Genomic DNA, 19,368 nt, shown 5'->3' with positions numbered 1-19,368 from the left:
GATCATGAGGTCAGGAGATTGAGACCAGACTGGTCAAAGGCGGGTGGATCATGAGGTCAGGAGTTTGAGACCAGTCTGGAGACCCTGTCTCCACTAAAAATACAAAAAAATTAGCCAGCATGGTGCTGTGGGCCTATAATCCCAGCTACTTAGGAGGCTGAGGCGGAGAATCACTTGAACCCAGAAGGCGGAAGTGGCAGTGAGCCGAGATCAGGCCATTGCAGTCCCACCTGGGCGAAGTGCAAGACTCCATCTCAAGAAAAAAAAAAAAAGAAAAAGAAAAAGATAAATGATCCAGTGTGTACTTTGGGGCACTCAGTCCTCTTGCAAGATCCACATCCAGGCTGATAGTAGCATTGCTGTCATTTTGATACTGGCCTTGAGCTTGACCATGCACTCAGGGAGCGGGGGCTTAGTCATCACTGTATCCCCCAGAGTGCATAACACAGCGCATAGCACACACGAGAGTTAGGTGAGGCTCATTTATACCCAGAGACCAGCATAGAGCTTTGAAGCAACAAATGTTCATACTAAATGTCCCCCAGCTGCAGGTCTGCAAAATAACGATCTGTCTAGGTTTTTTAAAAAAAGAATGTTATCTTCCTGGCTTTTTCCCCCACAGTAGCATTGGGTACATTAACAATACCCAGACTCCCTCTCAGAGATGGATGGCTAATGTTCCATAATTATAACTTTGCTGGAACACTGGATTGTAATCACCTTATAAGATCTGCTTTGGTAAATTTCACAAGCAAAGAACTTTAATTAGGGTGTTCTATTAGCAAAGCTGTATGAAACAGAAATGTAATATGTGAAAATGATTACAGCAGCTACCTGAATAATGTCTCTTAAATTATAAGATTCATCAGTGTTAGTCGTGCAGATCCTAAACTCTTCACCTAATTAGAATATTTTTAAGCAAACGCATGTCTCTTATGGTCTAGTATCTCTACATGAGAACGTCAGGTATCATCTAACCAAGGAAGATACCATCATGCAAAAAAATACAGATGCTATCAGAAGATACCATTAACCTGCCATTAGAAGGGCTGACATTTTTATTCATTCATTAACTCACATAACAATGGAGTGTATTTATATGAGGGTTATATGCTAGGCTCTGAGATGATACAAAGATGAAATGGGTGTGGAACTTTCCTCTCGAAGAGCCTCAGTGAGGAAAGAGCGTGTTCAGCTGGCCCGCCACCTGGGATGTTAACAAATGTTCATGGTAGGAAACAGGCAGGGAAGACGGGAAGTTTGTGGTCAAGTGAGCATGGAAAACACTAAGTTCAACAAAGCTATAAAGAGTTCTTTACCGTGGAGGTTCTTAAAGCCTTCAAAAGGCTCTCACACAGGTGACAAACCCTCCCAAGTCATTTGCTCACAGAGTACACCATCAGCCTAGCATCTCATGGAACACACTTTGAGAAACATTATTCTGGCCAATTAACTCCAAAGCAGTATGTGAGTGCCACAAAAGACAGAGGCTGAGCGGTGGTGTGCTGGCAAATTTTCAGCCACTGGCTCTCCAGAGGAGGAACATAGAAACCCTGGTGTTTGCCAATTTCCGTAATGTAAATACTTCCACCGTGGCTGACTTCAAGCTGCCCACATGATGTCACGGGACAGAGTGGCAGAGAGATGCACACAGCTGGCTCCATCACATCACTCAAGTGTGGGGAGAAAAAGCTCATTCCCAGTGGGGAGAGATTTGCGCAAGGAGAGAGAAGCCTATGCTTCTCCATTCCCTCTACCCAGTTTGATTTTGCTTATAACCAGCAGCCCATAAATACATATAAGCTGAGGTAGCCAGGAAGAATAAGAATTTGTTATACAAAAAAAAATGACATCACTGCTTAAGAATGTGCAGGCCTTTGTGTAAGAAGTAGCCTTCTGGAAAGTCCTGCCACCTCCAGTCTAATTCAAACCTCGAATGTGACAGTTGTATTCCGAATGCTGAGGAACACAGTTGAGGGCTCCTGTGCTCAGGGTGGGGACAGAAAGAGTCCTAGGTGAGAAGTCACGGGACACAGTGACCCGTATGGATGGTGCTGCTTACCTGCCTGGCTTTTTGGTAAATGACTCCGAATTTGAATGTGTTGTTGACATCGTGCTCATCATAGGACACAATCATCTGGGAGGCCTGGAAGATGTGGCAAGAAAAACATCAACATTTGTGAAATTTGGGAGCAAGTGAGGAAGCACATGGACGAGGAAGCATCCACTTAGGTGGAGGGTGAGTCCCCTGGCCTGAAACATCCACAGACATGGAGGGAGAGAAATAATAAGCAGACAGTCAGCAGGCAGCTGCAAAGGTCTAAGCTGGCTTCCAAAACCCAGGCTCCCCCCGTAGGAACCAAACCTCTGTATCACTCATTCCATTCCCATCCAGATGTGCCTGTCACGGCTCGGGCGCCTGTGTCCAGCAGTTTACTTGACCCCACTGTTCAATCTGTGGTGTAAAAAGTGAAGCCAGGGCTGGGCACAGTGGCTCACGCCTGTAATCCCAGCACTTTGGGAGGCCGAGGCGCGTAGATCACCTGAGGTTGGGAGTTCGAGACTAGCCTGACCAACATGGAGAAACCCCGTCTCTATTAAAAATACAAAAATTGCTGAGCGTGGTGGTGGGCACCTGTAATCCTAGCTACTCAGGAGGCTGAGTCAGGAGAATCGCTTGAACCTGGGAAGCGGAGGTTGCGACAAGCCAAGACAGCGCCATTGCACTCCAGCCTGGGCAACGAGAGGGAAACTCCATCTCAAAAGAAAAAAAAAAAAGTGAAGCCAGAACCCCAAAACTGGTCAGCATGTATAACTCTAGCCCTAATTCCAACTCTAATCAGCAGTATGATTCCGAGCAAGTCACCGCTCCTGACCAAACTTCAGTCCCCTCTGCATAAAATGAGAGGTCTCCAAGAAGACCATGCCAAGGAGGAACATACCCTAATACAATATGCAAAGAAGAAATGTTGAAAACCTGACTACTGGTTCTATCTAAATCTCCATTATGCATCAGAGAGCTGATGACTGGGATCAAAAAACTAAACTCCAGTTCCAAATCCACTGTTTTTACCTACGTAGCTTTGAGTGAGCCACTTCTCTGGGGCTCAGTTTCCTTGTCTGTTAAATGGAGATGTGTGGTTATGAAGATTCAATGAAAAAAAGCTGAGCACAGAGCAGCTATCATCATCATCATCATCGTCATCATCATCATCATCATCATCATCAACTATATGACCCTCAGAAGTATCAGAGCTGAACCAGCTGATTGGGGAAGAAAAGATTTGGGAGCTGTTGGGATAATCTCCACAAAAAAAAAGGGGGGGAGTAATTCTCAGTGTGGAGACTTGAAACTTGAATGTCCCTTCCAACTTTTACATTAAAAATAAAAAGACAAGAAAATTGAAGATAATTTTTCACGTGAACAAGAAATACTAATGAATTGTCTTAAAATTGGTCTAGGGAAAAAACGTTAATGTGTGTTATGGACAGTGAACTGTAAAGTTATTGTAAGTTATCTTATTTAACCAAGTACTTTCAACTTGAGTGATCTGAGCTGAATTTGAAGACTATTAATAAGTTATGTTTGGAAGTTTTAACTTCAATGAAGTAACTATTTGCTATGAAAGAAACAAACATTGAATTACTAAACAAAGATGGTGCAATATCTTTGTTTTGTTTTTGTTTTATGAGGCTCCTGAGAATCAAGCCAACTGAAGCATTTCAATTTACTTGAATGAGAAACATGTTTAGTATCAAAAGAGTGCAAGAAGGCACTGGTGTGAAAAGTTTGATCTCAGAGGTTGGTCAGTTACCGTGGTGCACTTTCTGGTCACTTTGTACAATATAGATTTGAAGCACAGTGGTGAAAGCATTAAATGCGACATTTGAAAAAAAATAAAAGAAAGAGAAAAGGAGGGATTCAATCACGCTTTATGCGAGAGGAAGAACAAGCCAGGCGCAGCTTCTTGGCCGGAATCTGGGCCCCGTGTGAGGTTGCCACACACTGTGTATCTCTGTGAGGCTCTCGGCTGTCTGGGGAAATGGACACTTCACAGCTACCCCAGCGAGGGCGCTGCTGCCCAACCCTGGAGCCCTCCACTCTGGCCTGGGTGAGTCACAGGGAGGAACAGCTGCCCTGCCAGGGAGAGGCACCAGGCCATGGAGAACTTCCAAAGAATGTTCTAAACTCTGCAAATTTTAAAAACACACACATATGTGCATTTCAGCCAGATTAACATCCCAGCTGGACTCAGCAGTCCTTCAAATGTAGAAAACATGAAAATACAGCTGCTCTTCCATTATTACCAAGGCTGGAGGCTTTCCAAGTCATGGAGAGAGTGGTGCAAACAGACATCATTGGTCCTCTCAGTGGCTATGATTTGACAACCAAAACTGCCAAACCTATAGTTAAGTTTAGACGTTTTAGGATGAGGTTTTCATGTTTGGTTAAACCCCACTAATTTGGTTTGAATTACAAAGGGGAGGTCAGTCTGCATGATAGAAAATGTTCAATGGCATGCAGCACACTCCTGGTATCAACAGATGCTAAAGGAGCTGAACACGGGCACGTGGAAGACGAGAGCTCTGTGCAGGAGAGGACTCCGCCATTTGCTCAGCCACTGCAGACGGATAAATGGCTGCTTCTGAGAGTGTCATGCCCAATCCTGAACACTGGAAGTGCTTGTTCCAGCTGGGCACGGTGGCTCATGCCTATAATCCCAGCACTTTGGGAGGCTGAGGTGGGCGGATCAGCTGAGGTCAGGAGTTCAAGACCAGCCCTGGCCAATATGGTGAAACCCCGTCTCTACTAAAAATACAAAAGTTAGCTGGGCATGGTGGTGGGTACCTGTAATCCCAGCTACTTGAGAGGCTGAGGCAGGAGAATCACTTGAACCCAGGAGGCGGTGGTTGCAGTGAGCTGAGATCGCACCATTGCGTTCCAGCCTGGGTGACAGAGCAAGACTCTGTCTCAAAAAAAAGTGTCTGTTCCAGGGGATTCTGGATGTCTCCGCTGGGATGGGGCCTCTCTTCCTCACCAGACGTTTCATCTCACGGGTCCTGGTTGTCAGAGTTGGGAGTCAGAACAGACAGAGCCGACCCCAGCAGGCCTCAGCCGCTGCAGTGTGGCCCACAGCAGAAGCTCAGAAGCACGGCTCTGCTTCTGATTTCCGTCTCCAGAGCCTGCTGGCCCACAAAGAGGAAGTCAATGCACTGGGTCTTCTCCTGTGGCCAATTTCAAGTAATTCATGGTCCATGGTGATTTAAGCCCTCTCATGCCATAATTATCCTTCAGTGGGTTTATTATTACTGCTCCTCTTCCCACTCACACCCCCATATCAGAACTGGAGTCAATATCAGGACAATTCAAAGGAAACGGATATCAGAAAACCAGCCATTTTATGAATGAAGGCAGCAGAGACTCATAAGGCCTGAGAGCTGCAGTAACACGGGCAATAGCGGGGGTGGCTGTCTGGCCTTTCAATTCTTAGTGAGTTTCCGCCTGTTGTACTTCCTGCCCCTCTGTGACAGCAGACTGGATCTGCACGAGCCCCTCCAGCACTGGCCTCAGGGAGGTACCTCTGAGGTGCGGTGGAGAAGCTATAACACTGCTACACCCTCTGTCACCTTTACAACAGCCTGGGGACCGGTTTGACTGGGCTGGAGGCCTAGGCATGGCTGAGGATGGGTTCCCAGTGGACCAGTTTGTGAAGGGGAGGGCAGGGAGAGAGGAAACATGAATGCTTATTATGGAGACCCCCAAGAAACCCCACTTTGATGCAAAGAACTCCCCAAGGAGCCCCGGGTCTGCAAATCCTTGCCAAGCTGCAGGCCCCATGGCAGGAGGCATGAAGATCTCACCTTGGGGTACAGGACAGGGTTGAATTTCAGTCCCACTGCATCATCACAGAAAGCCTGAGAAGGGAGAAGAACACACAGTTCAGGGGTCACCTCTGTAGAGGACATCCGGGCTCCTCTGCCCTCCATGAGAATGCAGCATGGGAGGGCAAGGCGCACGGGTCGGGAGGCCTGGGCTGGATTCCAACTGCTGCTCACTAACGCATGCCCAGGAAAGTCAACTCACCTTTCTGGGGTTTGCTGATAAAGTGCGGGAAGGGATCAGACAAAGCCTGAGACTTGTCTCCATTCTGGCCTGAAGACAATGCCAAAAGCTAACTAGCCCACAACTGCCACCAAAGGTATTCAGCACAATTCTGTGACATTCTAGCTCCCAGAGTGAGGATCCAACCAACCCAGCTGACTATCCTGCTCAGTTCCTTTGCTAACTCAGTTCCCAAGTTCACAGGCTCCTTACTCAACGGGGTAGTCAATCTGGATCATGATCCAGCCAGACTCAGGCCTCCCCTCTGCTGTGAAGGCTCCCCTGGCTGCCCCGACCCTATTCCTCCACTGATATCCTACGGCGCTCACCACATCCAGCCCCGTCTTTCCACTTCTCTCACCTCCCAAACTAGCTGTGAACTATGTGGAGGTAGAGACCATGGATGATACTGTTCCTGAGCAGCCTCCACACCAAGGATGAGCTGGGGAGCAGGAAGGAAAGACAGAGGCATCTGCCCACAGCCCTCCCCAGCCCCTATCTGTGTAGTCAAGGGCCAAAGAGTAAAGTGGCCTCCCCTTCCCTAAGGTCTGAGCCTACCCAGGACACACTTGCACCCCTACTCCAGAGGCCAGCCCTGGGCTGAAAGAGGAAGCCACCTTCTCTCACAAGTTAACTTCTCACCTTTGCAATCTGAGGGACACTGGGAAGCTTGCTCAGTCCAACCAAGGGGATCCGCTCATGCACCGTCTTCAGTTTGGACCTGCACAAGATGGGAGAAAAAAACGACATCCCTCAGAAACAGTCAAGGAGGGCGCGGTGGCTCACGCCGGTCATCCCAGCCCTTTGGGAGGGCGAGGTGGGCAGATCACTTGAGGTCAGGAGTTTAAGACCAGCCTGTTCAACATGGAGAAACCCTGTCTCTACTAAAAATACAAAATTAGCCAGGTGTGGTGGCGGGTGCCTGTAATCCCAGCTACTCTGAGGTTGAGGCAGGAGAATCGCTTGAACCCTGGAGGCAGAGGTTGCAGTGAGTCGAGATCGTGCCACTGCACTCCAGTCTGGGTGACAAGAGTGAAACTCTGTCTCAAAAAAAAAGAAAAGAAAAGAAACAGTCAATGAGGAAAGCGGCTGAGATCACAGCACACAGGGCACTTGCCTGAGGACTCCCTGAGGCCAGATCAGCCTTGTTTGGCCCGACATATGCTGGGCACCGCACTCACACGATGGGAAAACACAGTCCCACTTAGGTATGCCAGGAGCTGGCTACTTAAAGAATGTGCCAATACATCCGTCTGCCACTGAAATATGGGAAATGCAAATAAGGTCCCCATTATTTTTTGGTTTGTTTATACATTTTTGTGTTCTCCCAAGGAACTGAGCACAGCTTCTGAATATATTTGGGTTTTGTCATGAAATTAAGCCTTTATAAAAAGAAAACCTAATATTTGAAAATCTGGGTTTACTCAAAATATAAATGGCATGGAATCTGCTTTATAAAGGGGTTGACCATGAGAGTCTAAATTTAGCCTGTTCCCCTCATTCATTTAGCACATTATGAAAATGCTGGATTTTACTGAATGCTTTTCTGCATCTGAGGAGATAACCATATGGTTTTTAATCTGTTGACCTGGTGAATTACATTTCTGTTGAGCCATTTTTTGATTCCATGAGTAAATGTCCACTTACTTCTGATGCATTATTTTTAATATCCTGCTGAATTTATTTTTATTTTTTATTTTTATTTATTTATTTTGAGACAGAGTTTTGTTCTTATTGCCCAGGCTAGAGTGCAATGGCATGACCTCAGCTCACTGCAACCTCCGCCTCCCGGGTTCAAGAGATTCTCCTGCCTCAGACTCCCGAGTAGCTGGGATTACAGGTGCCCGCCTGTATTTTTAGTAGAGACAGGGTTTCACCATGTTGGCCAGGCTGGTCTCGAACCCCCGACCTCAGGTGATCCACCCGCCTCAGCCTCCTCAAAGTGCCGGGATTACAGGCGTGAGCCACTGCACCCAGCCGAATTCAATTTATTAACACAGTAGTCCCCCTTATCCATGGTTTTGTTTTCCAGTTTCAGTTACCTGCGGTTAACCATGGCCAAAAAAATATTAAACAGAAAATTCAAGAAGTAACTCATAAATTTTAAATTTTGTGCTGTTCTGAATAGCATAATGCAATCTTCCACCATCCCATTCCATCCACCTGGGACGTGAATTCTTGCTCTATCCAGCGTATCCACGCTCTACACGCTCCCTACTCATCAGTCCCTTAGCAGCCATCTCAGTGATCAGACTGGCTGTTGCAGCATCTCACTGCTTGTGTTCAAGGCACCCTTATCATACTGATAACGGCCCTGAAGTCCATGGTCCATGAGTGATGCTGTCAATTCAAATATGACAGAAAGAAACCATTAAGTGCATCCTTTAAGTAAAAAGGTGAAAGTTCTTAATAAGGAAAGAAAAAACTTATATGCTAAGGTTGCTGAGATCCACGGTAAGAATTTTCTATCTGTGAAATTGTGAAGAAGGAAAAAAGTTATTGCTAGTTTTGCTCTTGCACCTCAAACTGCAAAAGTTATGGCCACAGTGCATAAATACTTAATTAAGATGAAAAGAGGATTAAATGTGGGGGTGAAAGACATAAACAGAAATGTGTTTCCGTTGATGACAGTCAGGTTTGGGACTATCTTACATTTCGGGCATCCACTACGGGTCTTGGAATATCTCCCCCAAGAATACGAGGAGACTACTGTATTTGATTTAAATTTTCACAGCTCTGTTCAAAAGCAACACTGGCCTATTTTTTTATTTTCTTGTGCTTCCCTTGCCAGGTTTTGATGTCAAGGTGTTATTCCAGCCTTGTAAAATTGCTGGATAGCTTCTGAACCTTTTCTTTTTTTTTTTTTTAAGACAGAGTCTCGCTCTGTCACCCAAGCTGGAGTGCAGTGGCACGATCTTGGCTCACTGCAACCTCCACCTCTGGGGTTCAAGTGATTCTCTTGCCTCAGTCTCCCAAGTAGCTCGGATTATAGGTGTGCACCACCACAACCAGCTAATTTGTGTATTTTTAGTGGAGAATGGGTTTCACCATGTTGGCCAACCTGGTCTCAAACTCCTGATCTCAAGTGATCCACTCACTTTGGCCTCTCAAAGTGCTGAGATTACAGACGTGAGCCACTGCGCCCAGCCTGATCCTTTGAAATAGTTTGTATAATACAGAGATTTTCTATTCCTTAAAGGTTTGCCAAAACTAGTCTGTGACATCTCTGGGCCTGCTGTTTTTATAGGAGGATACTTTTGGCTACTATTCTGATTCTTTAGTGGTGAATGTTTAGGTTTTCTACTTCTTAAGGAGTCAATTTTGGTCATTTATATTTTTATATAAAAGCATTCATTAAGCACATTTATACAAAGTTGTTTTTGGCATTCTCTGAGGACTTCATCTCTGTAATTGTGTCCTCACCTTTACTGCTGTAATACTATTTGTTTGTATCGTTTTTTTGAAACAAGAGTTTCACTCTTGTTGCTCAGGCTGGAGTGCAATAGCACCATCTCGGCTCACTGCAACCTCCCCCTCCCAGGTTCTCCTGCTTCAGCCTCCCAAGTAGCTGGGATTAAAGGTGCCTGCCACCCTACCTGGCTAATTTTTTGTATTTTTAGTAGAGATGGGGTTTCACCATGTTGGCCAGGCTGGTCTCAATCTCCTGACTTCAAGTGATCTGCCTGCTTCAGCCTCCCAAAGTTCTGGGATGACAGGTTTGAGCCACCACACCTGGCCTGTTTGTAGCTTTTCCTTGTTTCTCCTTATCAGTTTCAGCTGGAGGCTTATCAATCTTACTAGTCTTTTCAAAGAGATACCTTTCGGGTTTTTTCTTTTACCATCTCTCTCCTTTTTTATTTTTGCTTCCTACTTCACAAGTCTGTTCGTGTCTTTTTCACTTCTATTTTCTTCAGAGTTTTTTCTACTACTCTTTTTCCAACTTCCTGACCTACATACTTACTCATTTGATGTTTTTTTGAAGTGCACTGACAACTATACATCTCTAAGTACCCCTTTAACTGTATCCCACACAATTCTATACATGTATTTTCACTGTCATTTAGTTCTAAATATTTTGTCAGTTCTTTTGTGATTTCCTCTTCAGTCCATGATTTATTTTTTAAAGTTTTTTTTAACTTTCCAAATATGAGATTTTTTCCTTCCAGTATTGTAATTGTTGACAATTTGTCTTATATTCAGGGAGCATAATCTAAAGGATATATTTGAAATTTGTTGACTTTAATACATGGACTTTTACTTTTTCCTACGTCACATGGACTTGAAAATATGTGTTTTTTTTTTTTTTCTTTTTTAAGAGCAGGAATACATGTCACCCAAGATGAAATTCATTAACGTATCATTCAAGTCTTCTATATCCTCACAACTTTTTGCCTGCTCAAGCCACTGGTTTCTCAGAAATGTTGTCACAATCTCCCACTGTAACTGAGTATTTGTCTACTTCTTATATTTCTCTGTTTTGCTTTTCTAAATTCAAGACAGTGTTATTAAGTACCAGTCAATGACCGTGAACAGAACGTGTTCACAGAACATCTGGGTGATAAAGAGGAACAGAACGTGTCCTCTTCATCATCACAGAGCCCAAGGCCTCTGGGGGACCGAGAAAAAGGGATCTTTCCCTGCCCAGTTTCTGAAGAAATTCAAAAGCAAACAAATAACAGAATAAGGTGTTCGGAGTCAAAAGAACTCCCTTGTGATTGATGAAGACCATGTGGGAGCACATAGCTTAGTGTGCAGATGAAATGCGCAGATGAAATGCATCTAACTAACACCAGAATTAGCCCAACTTACCCACCCAGTCACAGGCAATGCTGGCCATGGGCAAGCCCCTTCCCTGGGGCTGCTCAGGTGAGACTTACTGCACAGGAGCCCACCCTCCGGGCAGCTGGATCCAAGAGGAAAGGGGGAAGGAAAAGGGCTACACATGTGAGTTCTTGCTCCCAAATGTGCCAATCAGAGAGGACAAAAAGAACCCCGGGTGTTACACAAAAGTATTCCCTCTATGCCACAGGAAACATCAGGAGTGGGAAAGAAGTATTCCAGGTTACAAAGAAGTACACACTCTCCCTAGTCTTTTGGTCCTGAAATTCTATTTTGTCTGATATTACTATTGCTGTGCCAACTTTCACGGTGAGTATTTTCCCAGCGTTTATCTTTTTCCATTTCTTTATTTTCAATCTTTCCACACCATTTTGCTTTAGGTATGTCTCTTATGAGCAGAATATAGCTGTATTTTTTTTTTTTTTTGAGACGGAGTTTCGCTCTTGTTACCCAGGCTGGAGTGCAATGGCGCAATCTCGGCTCACCGCTACCTCTGCCTCCTGGGTTCAGGCAATTCTCCTGAGTAGCTGGGATTACAGGCACGCACCACCATGCCCAGCTAATTTTTTATATTTTTAGTAGAGACGGGGTTTCACCATGTTGACCAGGATGGTCTCGATCTCTTGACCTCATGATCCACCCGCCTCTGCCTCCCAAAGTGCTAGGATTACAGGCGTGAGCCACTGCGCCCGGCCAGCTGTATTTTTTATTCAGTCTGATAGGCTGATATTATAACAGGCTAATTTAAACTATTTATACTTATTGCAATTACTATCATATTTGAAATTTTTTTTTTTTTTGAGATAGAGTCTCGCTCTATCACCTAGGCTGGAGTGCAGTGGTGCAATCTCAGCTCACTGCAGCCTCTGCATCCTGGGTTCGTGATTCTCCTGCCTCAGCCTCCTGAGTAGCTAGGATTATAAGCACATGCCACCACATCCAGCTAATTTTTTGTATTTTTAGTAGAGACGGTTTCACCATGTTCGCCAGGCTAGTCTCAAAACTCCTAACCTCAGGTGATCTGCCTACCTCGGCCTCCCAGAGTGCTAGGATTACAGGCATGACCCATCATGCTGGCCTGAAATTATTTCTAAATCATCATTTTATATTTTTTATTCCCTGTGTTTTCTTTCCTTTTCTCTTCCTTTCCTATCTTCAATTGAATTTTTTTTTCTGCTTTCTTTTTGTTTTTGTTAATCCTCTTTTTATCCCCTGATAATCTGGGAGCTATAGACTGTATCTCTGTATCTTCCATTACACCTATTTATATTTTTTTCATCAAACTCTAAGATTTATGCCTCTTTCCTGAGGGGCATAAATAAGAAACAACAGAGTATGCTTTATCTACCGAACATTTTTTCCTTCCCATTGTCCTTACTACTTTTGTTTTTAACTTTAGTTCAAGCCTCCTTTTAAACAACCAAAAAGCCCACTTATTTTTACAGTCAGTAATTAAATTTATCAACATACTTTACCTATTTCTTGTCACTTTCTAATTAAATCTTTTCTGGTTTTTCTTTTCTTCTGATTGAAGTATATTCTTCAGTAATTCTTTCAGAAAGAGCCCAAGTGGGACACTCCCTTCATTTTTTTATGTCTGAAAGCAGTTTTGTCTTTGGCTTTTCTAGGTATAGAATTTTAGGTTGAGGGTTACTTTCCTTCTTTCTTTTTTTAAACACTTTAAAGATATTGCCCCACTGTCTTTAACAACTATCATGGATAAGGAGAACTCTGTTCTCAGCCTAGTTCTCATTAGATCATAGATTATCTTGTATTTATCCTCAGATAGCTTTCTAAATTTTTTTTAATTTTTAAACTCTTTTATTTCTGATGGTTCACTTCAACACGTCTAGAAGTACTGTTTTGTTTTTAAAACACTTTTAGCAGCAGGTCTGTGCTTTCTTTAATTCTGAAATATTCTCAGCTAAGACTTCTTTGGATATTTGTTCATTAGTCTATTATTTCCTTTTAGAAAGTCTTTGAGACAAATGCTGGGGCCTCCCCATCTATTATCCACATTTTTTTTTTTCACATGCTTCATCTCTTGATCTGTGCTGTGTTCTGGAGGAACTCCTTGGGACTATCTTCCAATTCATAAATTCATACTTTTTTTTTTTTTGAGATCAAGTTTTGCTCTTGTTGCCCAGGCTGGAGTGCAATGACACGATCTCAGCTCACCACAACCTCCGCCTCTGGGTTCAAGCCATTCTCCTGCCTCAGCTTCCTGAGTAGCGGGGACTCCAGGCGCACACCACCATGCCCAGTTAATTTTTGTATTTTTAGTAGAGACGGGGTTTCACCATGTTGACCAGGATGGTCTCGTTCTCTTGACCTCATGATCTGCCTACCTCGGCCTCCCAAAGTGCTGGGATTACAGGCGTGAGCCACCATGCCCGGCATGTTTTCCTTTTATAACCATGAGTTCTTGATTCATTTCTCTTCATCACCATTTATTAACCATTTTATGGATGTTATTCATTATTTATCTCATTAAGATCTTAAACATATTTAAGTCGTTTTGAAAGTGGACCATTATTTGAATTTCATCAGCAGTAAATTCAGCTCCCATTTGTTGGTGATTTTTGAATGTCTTTCTGGCACCTCTATACTCACTGCAAGCCACCTTGGTTCCATCTCCATCATGGCTGTTACTTAGCACAGATCTAGGGGCATCTGCATCATGCAGTCTGGTGGTCTGGGTCATCACCTGTGATAATCACTGGCTCATCACAGCAGCCTCCTGACTCACCTTCCTGCTTCTAGCCTTGCCTTTCCTCTAAGCCAGTCTTCTTTCTCTAGCCAGAATGATCACTGTGTTGTACAAATCTGATCATGACATTCCCCCTTCAGTACCTCTCCTATTACTCTTAGGATAAAATCTGAACTCCTAAACATCATCTGTATAGGATCTAGCTGCTTCTTATCTCTCTAGTGTAATTTCTCAATCCTACACACACTCAGACACACCTTCCACGTTCCCTTCAGTTCTCCCTCACCACCTATGTTTCACATCACCCTCACTAGCCTATAATGATCGGTGTCCCTAAAAAGAAGATGATGAGTAAGACCAAGAACAGAAACAAGAATATCTAAAATGCCCTGAATGCCTTCTATGGCCAAGTAGCAGGACAAGAGCTTCTTCCTCACAGGATCGCTACAACTAGACAAAGTCTGGCATATATTAAGCCTGGGGTAAACAGACTCTGAATGAATGAATTTCCTAATATTAACCATCCTGCATTAGTAAAATAACTCTTTATTGGCTATAGTGAATTACTTTTTTTTTTTTTTTGAGATATAGAGTCTCACTCTGTCGCCAGGCACCAGGCTGGAGTGCAGTGGCACAATCTTGGCTCACTGCAACATCTGCTTCCCAGGTTCAAGCAATTCTCCTGCCTCAGCCTCCCAAGTAGCTGGGACTACAGGCACACGCCACCACTGCACCCAGCTAATTTTTGTATTTTTAGTATAGACGGGGTTTCACCATGTTGGCCAGGATGGTCTCGATCTCTTGACCTCGTGATCTGCCCGCCTCGGCCTCCCAAAGGGATTACAGCCTTGAGCCACCGTGCCCGGCCAGTGAATTACTCTTAATAGTCTACTTAGATTTGAGTTTCTGGGATTGATATTTTATTTAGAACACTGATTTCCATATTCATAAGGAATACTGGTACCTATCTTTCTACCTTTTCTTTCTTTTTTATGTCTGTTTTTGCATCTCATTTGACTGCCTTTTTTTTTCAAAAAGATTTTTTTCTTTTGTTTTGTTTTGAGAAGGAGTTTCACTCTTGTCGCCCAGGCTGGAGTGCAATGGCACAAACCTGGCTCACTGCAACCTCTGGCTCCTGGGTTCAAGCAATTCTCCTGCCTCAGCCTCTTAATTAGCTGGGATTACAGGTATGCACCATAAAGCCCAGCTAATTTTTGTATTTTTAGTTGAGGCAAGATTTCACCATGTTGGCCAGGCTGGTCATGAACTCCTGACCTCAGGTGACCCACAGGCCTTGGCCTCCCAAAGTGCTGGTATTAGAAGAGTGAGCCACCTTGCCCAGCCCATAAAGAGCTTTTAAGCATTATTAAATTAATTGGGAACTTTTCCATATTTTTTTCTTGAATAGTAAACCTGTTCCTTTAAAGTTTAAAACACCTCCCTACATGACCATCTAGATCTAGAAACATTTGAAGAGACAATTCTTTGAGAACTTTTTCAATTTATTCCACAGTTACTGGTTTGTTCAGGTTTCTTTTTTACCTCATCTTAAGTTACATTTGGCATACTTTCCTAGAAAGGCATCTGTTTCCAATACAATTACAGATAAAATTAGAAACAGAAGCAATTTAATAGCATGAGTTGAACACAGCATCCATTAGTAATCATTTAATCTTCTTCACATCTGTGGTCATGCATCTTTTTATGACTAATTGTGTATATTCTTATTTTCTCTTTTCATGTATATTCGACTAGCTCGTTACCTATCTTATTGTTTCTTCCAAAAGAAACCCAGATTTATCAAGTCTCAAATTCTTTATATTTCTAGTTTATTTGTTTCCGCTTTAATCTTTGTGAATTCCTTCTTCCGGCTTTCCTTAGGTAACAATATTGATAATAATAATAGCAGCCACCATTACTGAGCAGCTACAGTTTGTAAGGTCCTCACTCACCAGGACATGGAAGCGCTCAATAATTTCAAGGTAGATACTACCATCATCATTTCACAGATGAGGAAAATGAGACACAGAGAAGCTGCTAACAATACTAACAACTCACAAATATCATTCTTTCTTATTTTTATTTTACTGTATATTTATTTTTATTTTTGTAAAAATGAAGTCCATTATATTGTCCAGGCTGGTCTTGAACTCCTGGGCTCAAGTGACCCTACCGCCTCAGCCTCACAAAATGCTGGGATTACAGGCATGAGCCAACATACCCGGCAGTTATTTTCTTACTTATCAGGAAACCATTTAAGGTAATGAATTTTCTTCTAAGTATTGCTTTGAATACAATCCATAGGTTTTCTGTATTATATTATAAATGTCATTACTTTATAAATATTCTATAACTGCAGCTTCTATTCCCTTTGGCCCAAAAGCTATTAAGAAAGTATTGGGATTGTTTACTTCTGAGTGGTTTCATGGGTTTTTAAAAACATTATTTTGTTATTAATTGCTAGTTTGATCATCAAATTGTAGGTGAATACATCCAGCAGAGAGCTTGCTCTTTGAAATGGATCTAGATTTACTTTATGGTTCAAAAGTCCCTAAACATAGCCGCTATCGATAATTACCTACAAGTAAGTTAGTTACATAGGTTGACTGATTGATTGATTTAATTTATTTACTTAGAAACAGGGTCTTGTTTTGTCACCCAGGCTGTAGTGCAGTGGCACGATCATGGCTCATTGTAGCCTCTGCCTCCTGGGCTCAAGCAATCCACCTGCCTCAGCCTCCTGAGGAGCTGGGACCACAGGTGTGTGTCACTTCACCCAGCTAATGTTTTTTTTTTAAAGAAACAGTGTCTCCCTATGTTACCCAGGCTGGTCTTGAACTCCTGGGCTCAAGTCATCCTCCTGCCTCAGCCTCCCAAAGTGCTAGTGAGCCACTGTACCTAGCCAAGATTTTTAAAAATAGAATCTCAACTAACAGCCCAATTTAAAAAGGAGCAAAGCTTATAAACAGACAGTTCACGGCAAATAAATACAAGCGGTTCTTAAAGATATGAAAAGATGTCCAACATGATTCATATTAAGATTATAAATTTAAACAACACTAAACACAATTCTCACCTATCAGATTGGCAAAAATCCAGTATTTGACAGTACATTCTACTGGCTTTGGAATAAGAAGCACTTTGATACATTGCTGGTCAAAGTTTTGAATTTATACAGCCCCTACCAAGGGTTATTTAACATTATCTATCAAAATACAAATGGGTTTATGTTTTAACCCAGTTATCTCATCCAAGAAACTATAATAATCCATAAAAACTGACATCTGTACAAGGTTATTCATTTAATCATTATTTGTGCTACCAAAAGATTGGCAATAGTCATTAACAGGGGATGTATCTATTATTATTATTGTTATTGTTGTTGTTGTTGTTGAGACAGAGTTTCACTCTGCCACTCAGGCTGGAGTGCAGTGGCATGATCTCAGCTCACTGCAACCTCCACCTCCCAGGTTCAAGTGATTCTCCTGCCTCAGCCTCCCGAGTAGCTGGGATTACAGGCGCATGCCACCACACCCAGCTAATTTTTGTATTTTTAGTAGAGACAGGGTTTTGCCATGTTAGCCAGGCCGCTCTTGAACTCCTGACCTCAGGTGATTCATCTGCCTCGGCCTCCCAAAGTGCTGGGATTACAGATATGAGCCACCACGCCTGGCCCAGGGGATGTATTAAATAAATTATTTCACATCCACGCAATGCAATACTGTGCAGTAGTAAAGTAAATTAAGACATTCTCTATATGCTATTATAGAAAAATCTCTAAGATACATTGTTAAGAGAAGCAAGTTACAGAATTCTATAGAATGCTATGGAAATAAGGAAGGAAATAAGAATATATATTTTTATACATCTTTACATATGTTATTTGATGTATCTGTGTGTGTGTGTGTGTGTGTTATACAAATGGTCAGGTTAGAGCCTGGAAGTCTAGGTTTTGGTTTTTATTTGTTGGGGTTTTTGTTTTTTGGTCTTGCTTTGCTTTACTTTGTTTTAAAGGTCCAGAATGATTCTGATGTAGCAGGTCCACAGAAAACTACTGATATACTATGCAATCAATTTGTGTAAATATTCTACAGGCAACTGAAAAGAAGCAAAATCTGTTAGAGGATCAAAGTCTGATAGATACAGAAACAGAAATATATAAAGAAAAATATGTATATAATTGACATATTAATGAGATGAATAAATATCACTTCTTACCCTAGTATTGATATGTCAAGTGATGTGTGTTAAAAATCTACCATGACAATTGTATTCTGTCAATTTTTCCATATATACATGTGTACATATACAATATATACTATTGATAATATAAAGGTGTATATCTTAATTATTGATTTTACCTTTTATGAAAAGATGGATAATGGCCCTCTTTATCACACTGATTGCTTTTTTGCCTGGAATTCTACTTTTCTATATTAATATTGCCAATCCAGCTTCTGTTTTTGACTTTTGTAATGTTTTCTTAACAATTTTCAAATATTCTGAGTTACTTTCTTTAATAAAATACAGATCAATTTGTATAAGTTTTTTGGAGATATTACTCAGATTGACAATCTTTGTTGTTTGACGATGGAATTTAACTCATTTACATTTATTATCATCACATATGTGCTCACACTTCTATCATATTTATTATTCCTTTATTTTCTTTTTCTACATGTGTGTTTTCTTTGTCTTCTTTTACTATTTGGAATGCTTCCACTCTACTAGTAATTTTATAGTTATGAAATACTAAATTTTCATCAAAATACATCCAGCGATTAGTTTCCTTTCACTGATTTTGTCTGTTAATGGGTGAGTCATTTTGATTTCCAGATTTAAGTCTTCAATCAACTTAAGAACATCAACTGTCCATATGTTTAATTCCTGCTCACTACCCTCCATATTCATCAGAATCTCACTCATCATTTTAAAGTTGTTGTGTTTCCTTTGAATTATGCAAGAGTTTCTTAAGCTTGTTCCCCATATTAATAACTGGATTTTCCACAAAGTAGATCCTGCTTTTTACTGCTTCATATACCATTTAAAATTCCTTTGGGCCATTTTTAGTTTTCTTATATTATCTCCCTAACTTAACCAGCAACTGTTTCCTCTCATTCTGTTGGCTCATGCTATCTCTTCTTTCACAGTGTGTATTTTTTCTACAAGTTTGTGGAAAATACAAAGTTAATAGCTCAAATTTACCTGGTTTTCTGTAAAAGTAAATACTTTGCAAAACTCTGTTATTTTTCTAACCAGTTTATGCTTTTTTAGATGCAGAATCTCTTCTCTTACAAACCTATAAAATTTCTTCTTCTTTACATCCAAACTTGAAATGGAAGAAATCTACACAGGCTTGTTGTCCCCAAACTGTGGGTAGACTCTTCTTGGCTACTCTCATGGCACATGGCACACACAGGCTGTCAGAATACTTAGATTTTAGAATGGGGAGTTGATAGTTACAAATTTGGGACATCAATTAAAAAATCCCAGAAGCCTATGGGGAATGAGAAAGAAGTTTGGACAGTAGTCACTGCCAGCAAGGGAATTTCATCTCTGGATAATTTCTTCTTTGTGTCTGGCAAAGCTGCTAAGCCATGGAGCCAATTTTTTATGTCTGGCTTCCAATTTGGCCTGGCAATCACTCCAAGTACATGATGTGACTGCCCAACTTCCGAGCTGGTGTGGGCTTCTCTTCACCACCCTACCCACTAGC

At 42.0% G+C, this 19,368-nt stretch overlaps 1 protein-coding gene across 16 annotated transcripts in view; it reads right to left on the bottom strand.

The window, feature by feature from the left end:
• The window catches only part of RAP1GAP2 (RAP1 GTPase activating protein 2), a 257,076-nt gene that overhangs the window by 47,529 nt on the left and 190,179 nt on the right, over positions 1 to 19,368 (bottom strand). For all 16 annotated transcript variants that reach the window (XR_010343282.1, XM_064378120.1, XM_064378127.1 and 13 more), the window contains 3 exons: positions 6,746 to 6,824; positions 5,863 to 5,916; positions 2,063 to 2,146 (listed from right to left, as the gene is read on the bottom strand). Coding sequence is in view for 15 of the 16 variants with exons in the window: in XM_064378120.1 (XP_064234190.1) it covers positions 2,063 to 2,146; positions 5,863 to 5,916; positions 6,746 to 6,824 (217 nt within the window). In the remaining variant the exon portion in view is untranslated. The remainder of the gene's footprint in view (positions 1 to 2,062; positions 2,147 to 5,862; positions 5,917 to 6,745; positions 6,825 to 19,368) is intronic.

The sequence above is a fragment of the Aotus nancymaae genome, unplaced genomic scaffold (assembly GCF_030222135.1).
Source record: "Aotus nancymaae isolate 86718 unplaced genomic scaffold, 86718_ANA_hifiasm-v0.15.2.pri h1tg000018l, whole genome shotgun sequence".
In the NCBI taxonomy this organism is placed as follows: domain Eukaryota; kingdom Metazoa; phylum Chordata; class Mammalia; order Primates; family Aotidae; genus Aotus; species Aotus nancymaae.
Note: the sequence above shows the minus strand (reverse complement) of the source record. Positions and strands in the feature narration are given on the sequence as shown.